This window comes from Solanum tuberosum, unplaced genomic scaffold (assembly GCF_000226075.1).
Source record: "Solanum tuberosum cultivar DM 1-3 516 R44 unplaced genomic scaffold, SolTub_3.0 scf00062, whole genome shotgun sequence".
In the NCBI taxonomy this organism is placed as follows: Eukaryota; Viridiplantae; Streptophyta; class Magnoliopsida; order Solanales; family Solanaceae; genus Solanum; species Solanum tuberosum.
This window is the reverse complement of record NW_006238987.1, coordinates 503,647-516,575: the sequence shown is the minus strand read 5'-3', so window position 1 is coordinate 516,575 and position 12,929 is coordinate 503,647. Positions and strand designations below refer to the sequence as shown.

General features: G+C 34.1%; 1 protein-coding gene across 1 annotated transcript; it reads left to right on the top strand.

Moving 5' to 3' along the window:
• The first annotated feature begins 679 nt into the window (after positions 1-679).
• LOC102582275 (protein PRD1) lies at positions 680-7,508 on the top strand. Its single transcript, XM_015307637.1, has 9 exons — positions 680-1,214; positions 2,296-2,402; positions 2,483-2,655; positions 3,240-3,548; positions 3,890-4,856; positions 4,949-5,651; positions 5,726-6,006; positions 6,086-6,752; positions 6,898-7,508. Exons 1-9 carry the CDS (start codon positions 768-770, stop codon positions 7,126-7,128), a joined length of 3,885 nt encoding a protein of 1,294 aa, XP_015163123.1. The 5' UTR covers positions 680-767; the 3' UTR covers positions 7,129-7,508.
• Positions 7,509-12,929: the final 5,421 nt, after the last annotated feature.

Sequence of the window (12,929 nt, the reverse complement as noted above, 5' to 3'; positions counted from 1 at the left end):
AATTTTCAAATAATATATATTATTTCATTTGTCCCAATTTATGTGTCACCGGTAAAATTTGAAGAGTCAATCAGATCTTTTATATATTTTTATATCTTTTAAATATTTAAGTAATTAATTATCGTGATTCATAATATTTTATACAATTATTTAGTATAGTAAAATAAATTTAAAAGAAACAAACAAAACGATTCATCATAGGAAATTACCAAAGCATCCTTCAATACATCAATAATGGGTTCGACTTTTGTTTTTAAGAAATTGCACATTCGAAGGATATTTTTGTCCAAAGTAGAAATATTGTGTAAAAAATGTGTATTTATTGTGATTTTGAATGTTTTGTGGGGTAATAGGACGCACGCAAAGTTAAAGTGTCTTTTTGAAAATCTGGGACAACTTCAAGTATCACTTAATGTTTTTTCTCAAAATCTAATTTACTTTCGTAAACTATGTGTCAAATCAAAATCAGATTAACAAATTCAAAAGGAATGAGTAATAAATAGCTCATACAATGACATATTTATTATTTAACTAAATAATAAATATGTAACTAAAAATCTTGTTAGCTTTTGATTGAAAGCTAACAAGATAGTTACAATGATAGTTGCATTGTGACTTATTATATATAGAATATATATTTCGAATTTGAAAGCGAAAAGGCGTCAAAGATTTTGTTTTTCTCCCGCCTTGCCATTCATCCCACACCTTCTCCATCGCACTCGCCAGTCTCTTCACTCACGCACACAGTAGTACTACAGCAACAAAATATGTATTTCGCCACCTCTCATCTCCCCCACTTACCACCGTCGCCACCGCCGGAACCACCGTTAACATGCGCCCAAGGCCATAGCTCGACTTTGATTATCCCAACCGATGAAGGCGGATCAATTTGTCTGCTCTGCTTGTCCAATCTCATTTCCAATCCGAGATCACCGACAGTTCACGTTTCCTATGCTCTCTCCCAGTTATCTATCGCGCTTTTTCAACCGAGTTTTCGCCAAACCTTCTTCACATTCCACTCTCATTTCCTAATCTCGCCTATTGTCGGTGTTCTATCTTCCTTCGATGATGAGCCCATAGCCAAGCAAACTATGGATTTGATTATGCAGTTGTGTGAAGCTCCGGACTGCGATGTGCATGCAGAGTTTGTGGCTCGGCTCGCAGATCGTCTTTCCAGTGGATCTTTAGCTTGGAGTCAGAGACAGCTCCACACGGTAACCTTTCCCTCTGTCCTAATTTTTAAATTTCCGATTTATGGAAGTGTAATTTAGAATGGAGCTGCAGAAAGGTATAGCTACATAGATATAGCCATACATGATACAACATATACTCCTACATAGAAGTGTGTCATTCTAAAATGGACTAATAAGGAAATAAAACTGGAACTGAGTAAGTATCTGGTTTTCCTAATTTCCTCAGTGTCCTTCAGCACAGTGCAACTTTGTGTGGTGGCAGACAGCCGACTGTGATCAGTAAAGCTTTCGGTACTGAAAATGATTTTGAAGATCCTATTAAGATTTATAATAAGAACAGGTTTTGGCAGTATAGCTTTATTGCTCACTCTTCAATGCCTAAAATCAAATATTTCTTTTATAGTAGCTTTCCACAGTTATTTGGCAACTGCTTTCAATTTCAGTGAGTCAATGACACTGACTAACAGCTTAAGTTTAAGCACAGCCACTGTTGCAGATTTGATTGGAAAACCACAGTCAGAATGATTCCTGAGAAAATATTAGTTTTAGCCAGAGCAGTGAGTAGAAAGCTAAAACCAGCTTAGGTAGTTATTTCACGTTTCAATGCCAGTGTTCAAGTCCATTAAAAGACTTGTGTAGGAAAACACTTGTAAGATGTTACAAAATAAGCAAATAAAAGATGGGAGGAACTGTAAATGATTTTGAATTTGTGAAATTTTTTGAGTTGCATTAAAATGACACCAATTATATGTTTCCTCATGATGATTCACAACCTTTTTAGAGTAGCTTCACATTCTATTCGGTTCCTGTCTGCTGCTGACCTCTATGAGCAAATTGCTCACTTTAGAGATGGTACACTTTGTATGTAATTGATTTTCTCATTGAGAAGCTAGAATGAACAAGAAAGAGGAAGAAGTTACACTTAGCGTTTCTGTCTTGGTATTATTGACCTGATATCTGTCAAATACACATTGGATTTTAATGAGATAACTCAGCCTTCAATTTGCACAGAGAATTTGTAGTTTCTATATTTATTTCTGTATTTGCAGTGACATATGTTTTCCTCTAATACATGTAATCTGATCCTTTTTTAAAAAAAAAGCTTCACTGCTTAGGTCTTCTCTTGGATTACCAAAAAAACCATTCCTATTGTCTCGAAGAAACGGATGCCCTCATTTTCAATCTCGTCAGCGGCCTTCAATTGTCCAGGTGACTCTTGAAACTGAGACAGTGGCTATCTCATTTTTCCTTAAACAAAGCCCTGAAGGTCAATTCCTTCTTAAGTACAGTGAAGATATTCAAGGGGAAATCCTGTTTGTTCTATACAAATTATTCCTACTCAATGTGTCTCAAGACGGTGAAGATTCTCCCAGTTTATTTGGTCATTTCTCGAAGCTCCTATACTTAGCACTGGCAGTTCTCATGAAAGCTCAAAGTGATGATGTTCGCTTAAACTGTATAGGTAAGCTTCTTTAACATTACCCGTTTATGCTTCTTGAGCTTTTGCATCTCTGAATTTGGTTTTCCAGTGAATATCTTGACAGTTAACCATTTTGTTCTTGGATTATTGCAAAATAAGAGGAGTATATGGTGAATAGCTGACTAATTTATAATATATCTGACAAGTATACCAGGGAAATATGGTTGCTAAAAAGCGAGAATGCATTATAGGAATAGCCATATCTCTCCTTGAGAAATCATTTGAATCTAGAGATTTTGTGGCTCTTGAGCCTTATGTTGTGGTAAACAGGCTCCATAAATCTGTTCACACCTTGGATATACTCTGACTGATAAAAAGTTTTGCGTGTATATTTGCTGCTGACTTGACTAGCGAAGTTCTATGCACTCCTCACCAGAGCTCTGATAATCTCTCTCTTCTGGCTTCAACCCTCTCTTCTCCCCTCCCTTCCGCCACCATTCCCATAAGGAAAAGGAGAAAGGGAAAAAAGAAACACAACAGAATAAGCAGCTGCTGATGTTAGAGTTTCTGCAAGATAATATCATCTCTCACATTTGTCAAATCAGTGATACTCTTTGTTTATGCAGCATTCTTAACAGTATTAATGCAAAGAGGATTCTTTCAAACTACTTCTATAATTGACACAAGGAGCAGGAGTTCTTATGATGTTGACCACTTGATGGAAACAAATGAGCAGATATCAGATGGGCCTCTAGCTATCTTGTTTGCAGAGGCAGTCAAAGGCCCCCTGCTTTCTTCTGATAATCAAGTTCAAATAGCAGCGCTAGATTTACTTTACCTTTATCTGTCGGGGAAAGATGTCTTAGAAAATGAAATCCAAGTATTTGTTGAAGAGAACATTGCAGACTATGCGTTTGAAGTGCTGAGATTGTCAGGTAAGAATATCAGCTATACACAGTGCCTGAGCAGTTAGATTTATACATATTAGTTTCGTTTGAAGAAATGAAAGATGAAAGAGGGCATTTCAGTCGCACTCTATTTTATTTGTTTTTTCGTTTACAATTAAACTGTCTTGAAATCGACCAATTCTCTGGCGATTACAGTGTTATCCTACAATAAACAAATTACCATGGCTTCAATGTTTGTTGTCCATATGGTTCGACAAGATCTAAGTTCTCTCACGACAATGAGCTAGAGAACATTCTAATTATATTAGGTCAGATTATGCAATTAATCTTGTCTGTAATGACTAATGAAGTAACTCATTAATTTGCAGGATGCAAAGATCCAACAATTAAATCTTGTATTCAGCTTCTTGATATTTTAGCAACTGCTGAGCAAGCATTTAGACAGAGACTTGCAATTGGGTTCATGGCCCTGATTCCAGTTCTGCATCATGTTGCTGAAATTCCTTTCCACCCTGTACAGACTGAGACACTCAGGCTTATTTGGAACTCTGTTGAGAACTGCCCAGGGGTGGTATCCAAGTCTCAGGTAGAAGAAATAAGCCTTTCATTGACAGGAATGCTCAAGAAAAATCTTGACGGAGAAATAGGCATGCTTCCAGAGACATTAGCTCTGGTCTGTTCAATATTTGTTGCACTTATGAAATGTTCATCTACCTGTGGGATTTCAAGTTTCTTACTATCAATTCAGGATGCATCAAGAAATTGCATCTTAACTTGTTTAATTAATTATGGCAAATACCCGGGTCAACTTTTGAACTCTCTTTACCTACTGAAAGAGGCATATTCATATAGTGTTGGGATGAATTCCTCAAGCTCAACCAACACAGAACTTAGAAGAAGCATTCTAGATGTATGCAAAACACATATATTACCGTGGTTTATGAAATCCCTTCATGAGATGGAAGATGAGGATATTCCAGCTGCAATACTTGAAAATTTCTATTCCATATTGCTACAAGATTCAGAAACTGAAACCAAAATATTTGCAAATGTTCTGCTCACATCTTCCTGGTTCAGTTTTGCATATGGATGTTTAGGCTTTTTCCCTTCTGAAAAGATGAAAAGGAAGGTTTATCTTATCTTTAGTGTGATGACAGATATCATTCTTGGGGTTGATTCTGCGCGATGCATTAGCGATGCTGCTCCGCATCTTCCATCTGATCCTATAGATTTGCTTTTCCTTCTGGGCCATAAAAGCTCCCAAAATGTTGAATTGTCTTCTCGCCAACTGGCAGTTCTGCTGTTACTGTACATCAGCTCACTGTATGACGATCGGTAAATAGTTTCTGGAATCTTAATCTTACTCTTTCTGCATTTTCCCTGCTTATGTTATCAGTCCTCAGTTGATCATCTCATCCCTTTTCCAGAATTGCAGATGATAAGCTTGTGTTAGCTTCATTGGAGCAATATATTCTACTTAACAGCAGCAAAAACATGCACGGAGCTTCTGTTTTGGGAATATTTATAAATCTTTATGCACTATACAGAGGTTTAGCCAAGGTGAGCTACCAAATCCCCTACAGCCCAGAGGCTGAAAGGATTGTGTTCCACCTACTTGCGGAAAAGGGCTGGGATTTGCTATCTACAAGAATCCACGTAACATCTTTGAAATGGTTGTTCCAACAAGAGAAAATCTGCAACGTGTTGTCTGCCCAGATTTTGAAATTTTGCAGATGCAATTGCTCCAACGTAAACCAGATAAATATCCATGGTGAAGCCAATCAGAAGATAGATGTGTATGTTATGACAGAACTTGTAGCTTTGGGGGATAACTTTTTAGGTATGGTCATGGTGTTTCTATTGGGAGAGGCTGGAGAACAATATTCCGAGTATGACATTGTTTCAGTGGTGAATACCATAAAACATATAATAGAAATCTCACCAAGTGCTTCAGATCAATTTTGCATGCACGGGATAGCTGCTGCAATTAAGAACCTTTACTATAAGTTTGGTCATTCTTCATCCCCAGATACTTTCATGTCCATCTCCAAACTAGTATCCTGCATTCTTCAAGCAGTACACTCTGAATCCCTCTCCGATGATGAACCCTGGGTTGCAATTGTAGTGAAAGTATAGTACTCACTCTTCTAAATGCTGTTTGCTTCCAGTTCCTCTGTAGTAATTAGACTTTTCCTTAATTGCAGATTATCGACTACCTGATCCCCTCAGTAGCTGCAGATGGATGGACACCAGGAACTCTTATATCAATTGGCATTCTTTCTATGGTTTTGCATCACTCAGTAAATCAAGTGATGGTTGAAGCTTCGAAAACCATAATCCTTAGTACTCATTTGCTATCATTGGTTAATACCACTATCACCAATGCCTGTTCCAAGGGACCTTCACTAATTGAACAAGACGAAGGAACAAGATCTGTAGAAGCTCTTGTTTTTGTGCTTTCACTGCTTTTCTTCTCTTTGAGAAGGTATCAGTTCCTTTAACATAGGTTCTATGCTTTCTTTTATTTTGTTTTTAATTTTGAATCTAATAGCTTATTTTGCTAGTGTGCATGCCATTTTACCGGGGATTGTGGACTGTCAATATCTGCTGGATCCTACCAACATACCACAACCTTGGCCTTATATTAGTATACAGTGCCACGATTTGTGCAAGTTATTGCATTTTGGATCTATTCCTATTAAGTTACTTAGCTCGCAATACCTTCTGGAGTTATTCAGCGGAATAGAAGATGAGAGAAGTAGAAAATCAGACACATTAGAATTCAGAACTAATTATTTGTTGTCTATAATGGCTGTTTTAGAAGGCCAAATATTCTCAAGTGACATGTCTGTAGCAATGAACTGTTCCCTCTGTTTGTCTATGCTCATTGGGTGGCAAGATGTGGAAACAGAAGTATCAGCTATACAAAGGAACAACTGGTGTCGGTTTATAGTAGAAGAATTAGTGATGTCCTTGGCAGCTCCATCTTTGGCTTCAAAATCTTTCATGATCCATCACAAGCCTGCAATTCATATTGCAGTTGAACTGCTGAGAAGAAAGAAAGTTCCTCAATGGATGACTTCAATCTTCAATGAATCTTGCATATTTGCCATTATTAGAAACATTACAAATTCTAATTTGAGCGCTGAGTTGGTGTTCCTCTTAAGGAAGTTGCTTAATTATGGTTTTCTGAATGATGAACAAATTGCTGCTCTAAATCAAGTATTCCAGGTAATAGATACTTAATCTTCAAAAGTTCATGGGTTCCTATAGTGATCTGGCCTCATGAAGCTTGCTTTTTTGAAAAAGAACAAAAAAAAGAGAACACTGCCAAAATGAAAAAATGGAATTCCATTATTATTATGTTTGCCTGCAGGAATGCAGAAAATGTATCTACACAGACAAACTTCAACGTACTGGGGAAGAGGAGAAGACATGGAACGTAGCAGCTGCTTCAGATTATGTAGGTAAAGTTTGTCAGTTTCTCATTAGCCTCATAACGACTCAGCCATCTAGTGTTATGGAGTCTTCAAGATTTCAAAGTGGGAAAAGGGAATTGTTGGAAGAAATAGACTTATTTTCAAAATGTTTAATGAGGGAAGATTGAGCTTGCACCATTAAAGTTAGGTTTGGCAGAGTATCATATATAGACGTTCTTTACCAAAAACAATTCAGATATTTTCCTGTTTTGTCACTCAAGGGCAGTGGCATCTGCTAGTATCTTCAGTATCATTGGCCACATACAAAGCACTGCCTTGAGTAATTCTACTTTCTGTGCATCACCAAGTTCTACATATTTTCTTTACTCTTTTGTTTTGTTATTCCAAAAGAAGGACAAAGAAAGTGGGAAAAAAAGCTAACAGTTGACCTCCCCAAATTGAATGGTAGAAGAGGCCCTTTCTTCCGTGAGAAACATTTGGGCTGGGCTGGGCAGGCCCATCGTTGTGGCAAAACCTGAACTGTGTCAACTATAAGCCTAAGATCCTAGGGGCTAGGCCCTAGCATTAAGCAAACAAAATAAGTCCTTGATAAATGTTGTTGGTTTTCTGGTAGTGTACATAGGAATAGTTAAATAATTGATGGGACCATATTACTTCTAGTTTCTCCCACAGACGTAATAGTTCCTCTCATCTCAGCATGAAAAAGATAGCCCACCATCCAATAATTTAATACACCTTTTACTATATATACTTGTTATCCTAATTTGTACATATACTAAGGCTAGAGAGAATGATCAAAGAGATGGGATGGAGGACCCCCACTCACTCGACCTCAAACTTGGGGACCCTTCCAGTACTTCTTATATAACGAATTTATCAGAGTTTCTCTAAGATAGGGATAAATGCAATTTTTCAGCCATAGAAGTGGATGGACATTGTCTTCTACTTAGAATTATTCGTTCTATACAAATGAACAATTATGAGTACAATTGACAATCTACATTCATAAAACAAAAAAGCACATAACATATGAAGTTTCGTCCTTCATAAATCATGCATGAGATGAGAAACATGATAAAAAAGGCAGTGGATTTGCAAGAGGGATGTGGTCCCTGTGAGGAGGGAGATTAAATCATGAAAAGCAACACCCACGTCCCTGTGTCTCCTTTACTCCTTTTATTCTCATCCTGCCCCTTATTGAACAAATAGATTTAGCTTATCTATACAGCAGTCAGAACTACACATAAATCATTATTCATTACCTTATATAGGTATTAATTAATAAGCTCATGATTTCAGGGTCTTTTTGGGGATGAATTAATTCTTTTATTCCTCGTTAAGGCTGATCAATTTATACATTGATTTATCAATTATATCAAGATAATTAATAAGGAGTACAATACTCGATTAAGATTTCCCCAAGTTCTTCTGGTTTACTATATGCTGCAACTTGTGCTTCTGGGAATATATGGATGAACTTAATACTTAAAACATACGGTCCATATCTTTTTCCTTCTTTTGCGTACTATATATCAATTTCATTACTAGAAAGTGGATCATTGATCCCTCTAAATGATATGATCCACACGTGATATGCTTATAAATTATAAACACATAATTTTGGAGAAACTAGAAACTATTTGCTAGGTGTCAATACTTCATTAGTATTATACTTATTGTTATATTATATAGTTCATGAATTAATTATTGCTGTGGGGTGCCATATATTATCATGACTAATTGGATTTGTTTCTTTTAGGTAGTAACTTTTTGCGCTCCCAAAATGATATATGATCTTGACATATCATAAAAGGTGGGAAAAAAGTTTCAAAAAGAAACCTTTATTAGGAGGACAAAATATAAATAGCTCCATTATGAGTTTGGTTGAAGATTCATAAAGGTGCTAATAGCCAGTCTAGAAATTACAATTTCTAACTAATTACTCATGTTAGGGACCATTGAAACAGTACTTGTTAGCAATTGAAAAAAAGGAGCTATAAGGGGGAATTATTTGGTAAAGTACTATTTTTCAAGAGATTTTGGTGCTTTCTGAAGAAGTCCTAATCGATTTTCAGTGGAAAATTGGCTGTCATACTTTTGCTATGTTGATTAATAGAGTGTTATATAATCGGCAAATACATTGATGGTGACCCTTGACCTTTTAATTAGGACATCACATGCGTCTCAATAATTTTTAGGTGAGTAAATAACTTAAAAAATAGTGCTCCAGCAAGCCATAGAACAATTTGGTATGTTGGATAAACATTTAATTTAGTCCTCGAATAAAAATTTAGTACGCTCTTATTTGGTATTTGGTTATGTAATAAGTTATATCACAATTAATTGGTGAGAGTTTGATTCTCCACCTTATAATCACCTCCCTCGTTTTTCCATCTCCTACCCCCATTTTTTATTTTTTTTACAGAAAAGATTATTAATTAATTAGTAACAAGATAAGTTATCCCTATCAAAGGGGGATGCAATAAATAGTACTAGGACTGTTTTTCGTTAGTTCCTTCCAAAAAGAGATTGGATTAAATGTCTAACAATTATGAGTTTGTAGATGAGATTAGTGAAAAAAACTGATAAAGATTGAACAAATTCTTGTACAATATTTTGATTCATCGATGATCGATCAATTGTGTGATCGTATTCAAGACAAGTACTTGTAGTTGTTGGGCAATATCACCTTGTTGTTTGTATAATCACAACACTAAATTAAGCTTATAGGTTGGAGCAGGAGTGTTAAAAATGAGCCCAACTATAGGTGACTCGTCCAACCTATTCAAAATTTTAAGGGTTGAGTTCAAGATAATTTGAATTGGGTTCAATTTCAACCCATTCATGCCTTCATCCATTTTAAGAGAATCCTCAATTGAGCCCAAGTTAATATCCAATTTCAACCCGTTTTAAGTCTCTTTATTTGCATTGATGTAATGTATGTTCCTATATTGAAGGTTTGAATTACTAACTATTTTATATTTTTTAAGATTTATCTATCCATTTGTAACTTCTTTTTTTAATTTTCTTGAGGTGACATTCAAATTATGGTTATAAAACCTAAATAACAATATATTAAAATTATTGAGATTAAACGGGTAAAATTGAGCGGGTCAAGACTCAACCCGCGTTTAAGCACAAAGTAAATTTGGGCGGATCAGGATCCAACTCAATTTCTATTTCAACTCATTTTAATATCTCTAATTTTAACCCAATCCGTCCATTTGACATCGCAGTAACTTGGAGGTTGGGAAAGGGATTTATTCTTTTATTAGGTTCAACTATATATTATCTTACACAAGCTATATGATATTACATTACATGGTTATCCAAAAGAGAACACAGCAAGTCACCAATTGACCTGGTTTATCTAAGAGGTGAATATTTAGGAATTTCATGAAGTTATACTAAGAAGTGATTTTGGTAAAATGAAAAGATTAGCAGATGGAATTAACAAAATCCCCATTTTTAAATATAAATATTTTTTTAATCTTGTAAAAGAAGCAAGTGGATGTGAGACAAGCAGTGCAATCATTCATAACTTTAGGAATTGACATCTTGGAATTACTACCTAAAAATGACTTATTCGAAAAAAGCAAATAAGAAAAAGCTCCTTTAAATTTTACTGTTTCCTAACTAATTATTCTCAATTCCGCCGAAAGATTCACCTTCTTCTATTTACCTTTTTTCACAAATTCACTTTCAAACAAAGAAATTAGGTAGGTGATTTAACTTTCATCGTGAGGAATTTTTTCACATAAATTAAAACAAAAAAAATAATCGAACACACACACAAAAAAGGAATATCCCAAATAGCAGTAATAGAGACTTTTTTCATGATTATCCAGGCAAAATACAAATATTTTCGCTCGTATCCATCTACAAGTTTCTTCCCATAAAAGATTACACTACAACAAACAACAATTATGTACATTATATACTTCTGAGTTATACAATTCACATATATAATAACTTAATGGTATATAACATTAAAATAGTAATTCTTTTTTACATTATATATGTGAATTGTATACTCCAAAAGTATACCATGTACATACTTGTTCAATATTTTAAAAAGATTTAGTATTTTGCTTATTATTTTAAAACGAGGATTTTGTGCACTGCTTTTATTCTTCTACAATTCGAAACCACCCACAACTAATTTCATTGCACATGAAACAAGTGAGATATAAACCAATTACTTATAACATGCATGTTTGACAGCTATTTAATAGAAATTAATTAATTATATTCATATTTATATTTTGTTGTAGGCACTTGTCAGAATCTTAAAATGCCATAAGCATTGTGAAATCAAATATAAGTAGGAGTATGCTTAGTTGAGAGTAATATTCAAAGTAAAGGTTCTGTTTTCGGTCAATGGAACAATAAGAGCTTCAAAGTTTAAATTTTAAAATTTTAATTTATTGCAAATACAAATCATTTTAAACAAATGATATATCAAAAGAATTAAAATATTAAAAGGAAACTTATATCTAAATTTGAGACTAATTTATTAAAGAGAATGTTGAAGGAGTTTCGTTTTGAAGAATAGCTAATTCCCTCATATTTGTTCTTGACAGTCTAGAAGCAGACAAGGGAGGAACGTCTTTTGCTAATAATTCAACTATCGTCTGTAATACTAATGGATGTCTAAGTCCAATACTCAACTCAGTTTGTAACACTACAAGCAATGTGACTGATCCTGTTGTATTGATGCATATTATCTAATTAATATTAAATCGTCTTGACTAAAAAAAAGAAGAAGATATTTGAACTAATCAAAAGTAAAACAATCTTTAGCTCATAATAATAATGTAGCTATATAGATAAATGGATTCATATTTCTGATACATAATTAGACATTATACACATGTAATTATATACTATCAATATATTACATAAATCTATGTGACTAGGAAGCCAAAAAAAATAATGCCACATATACCTACTTAGGGAAATGTATTCATAAAAACTCTCACCAAATATTTCTGTTGTATAAATATTAATTACAACTGTGTAAGCTATAAATTAGAATTTTCTGATGCTTTAAAGAGTCCATGTCACTTGATTATAATTTATAACCTATGCACATATTTGTCCTTGCACCTTCTTGTTCTGACTTTTGAGGAGCACACTACTTTTTTTTTTTTTTTTTTAGGTTAAAAGTACTTCTTTCTTTTTTACTCATAATAATGAATAATAACTACACCTAAGTCCCTAATAATAAATTATCCTACCAAATCCCTAACGATAAATACTGCGCATTATTATTTTTATTAAAATATCTAGTACTAGTATTCCATTAGCTGCTCAGCCTCAAATTTAAAATAGTAAGATAAATGAGTTTCAAGTACCATATTTTCAAAGGATAAAAAAACGTAGTACTTGAACTGGCAGATATATTGACTGTCAAAATCAGAATGTAAATTTGGTAATTGTTAGACTATTTTTGGAGAGTTGTTAGTTACTATTCCTAGTTACAAAACAAAAAATATTTTTTTTATACATTTATTATTTTTAGAGGAAGAAAAATAGAAAATGAATACATAAAATGAGGTATTACGGTGGAGAATTCTTCAAAGTATCAATAAAAATCGAATAGATGATGCAAAGTTGGAACGAAAATAGGGAGAATGTGTCGGTGTCATTTGTTTGCCTTTCTATTTTGTCTCTTCTTTTTGTGCAAACCTAATATTCTTCCAACTTTTTTTTTTATATTAAAAAAAACTACAAGTTCCTCAATCATAACTATTAATCAAAACTTATTTATTTTTCAATAATTCAGTTTGTTGAGCCTAAGCCAGCAGTATATTTAAGGACAATTTCATCATTTTTTTTCTCTTATTATATTAGAGGGAGTTAAAGGTTGAAGTAGATTAAAATCTACTTGACTGCTTCAGTAGAGGTATTTTTACAAAAAGCAAAAGTATTTTTTCGTTCTACTTTAATTTAATAAAATATAACT

What these genes read in the sequence shown, in the direction of transcription:
- LOC102582275 (XM_015307637.1), top strand. Translation starts at nt 768, where the DNA reads ATGTATTTCGCCACCTCTCATCTCCCCCACTTACCACCGTCGCCACCG. An exon ending in AGCGGCCTTCAATTGTCCAG is followed by an intron (nt 2,403 to 2,482) that starts GTGACTCTTGAA and finishes TCTTAAGTACAG; the next exon opens with TGAAGATATTCAAGGGGAAA. An exon ending in GGGTTGCAATTGTAGTGAAA is followed by an intron (nt 5,652 to 5,725) that starts GTATAGTACTCA and finishes CCTTAATTGCAG; the next exon opens with ATTATCGACTACCTGATCCC.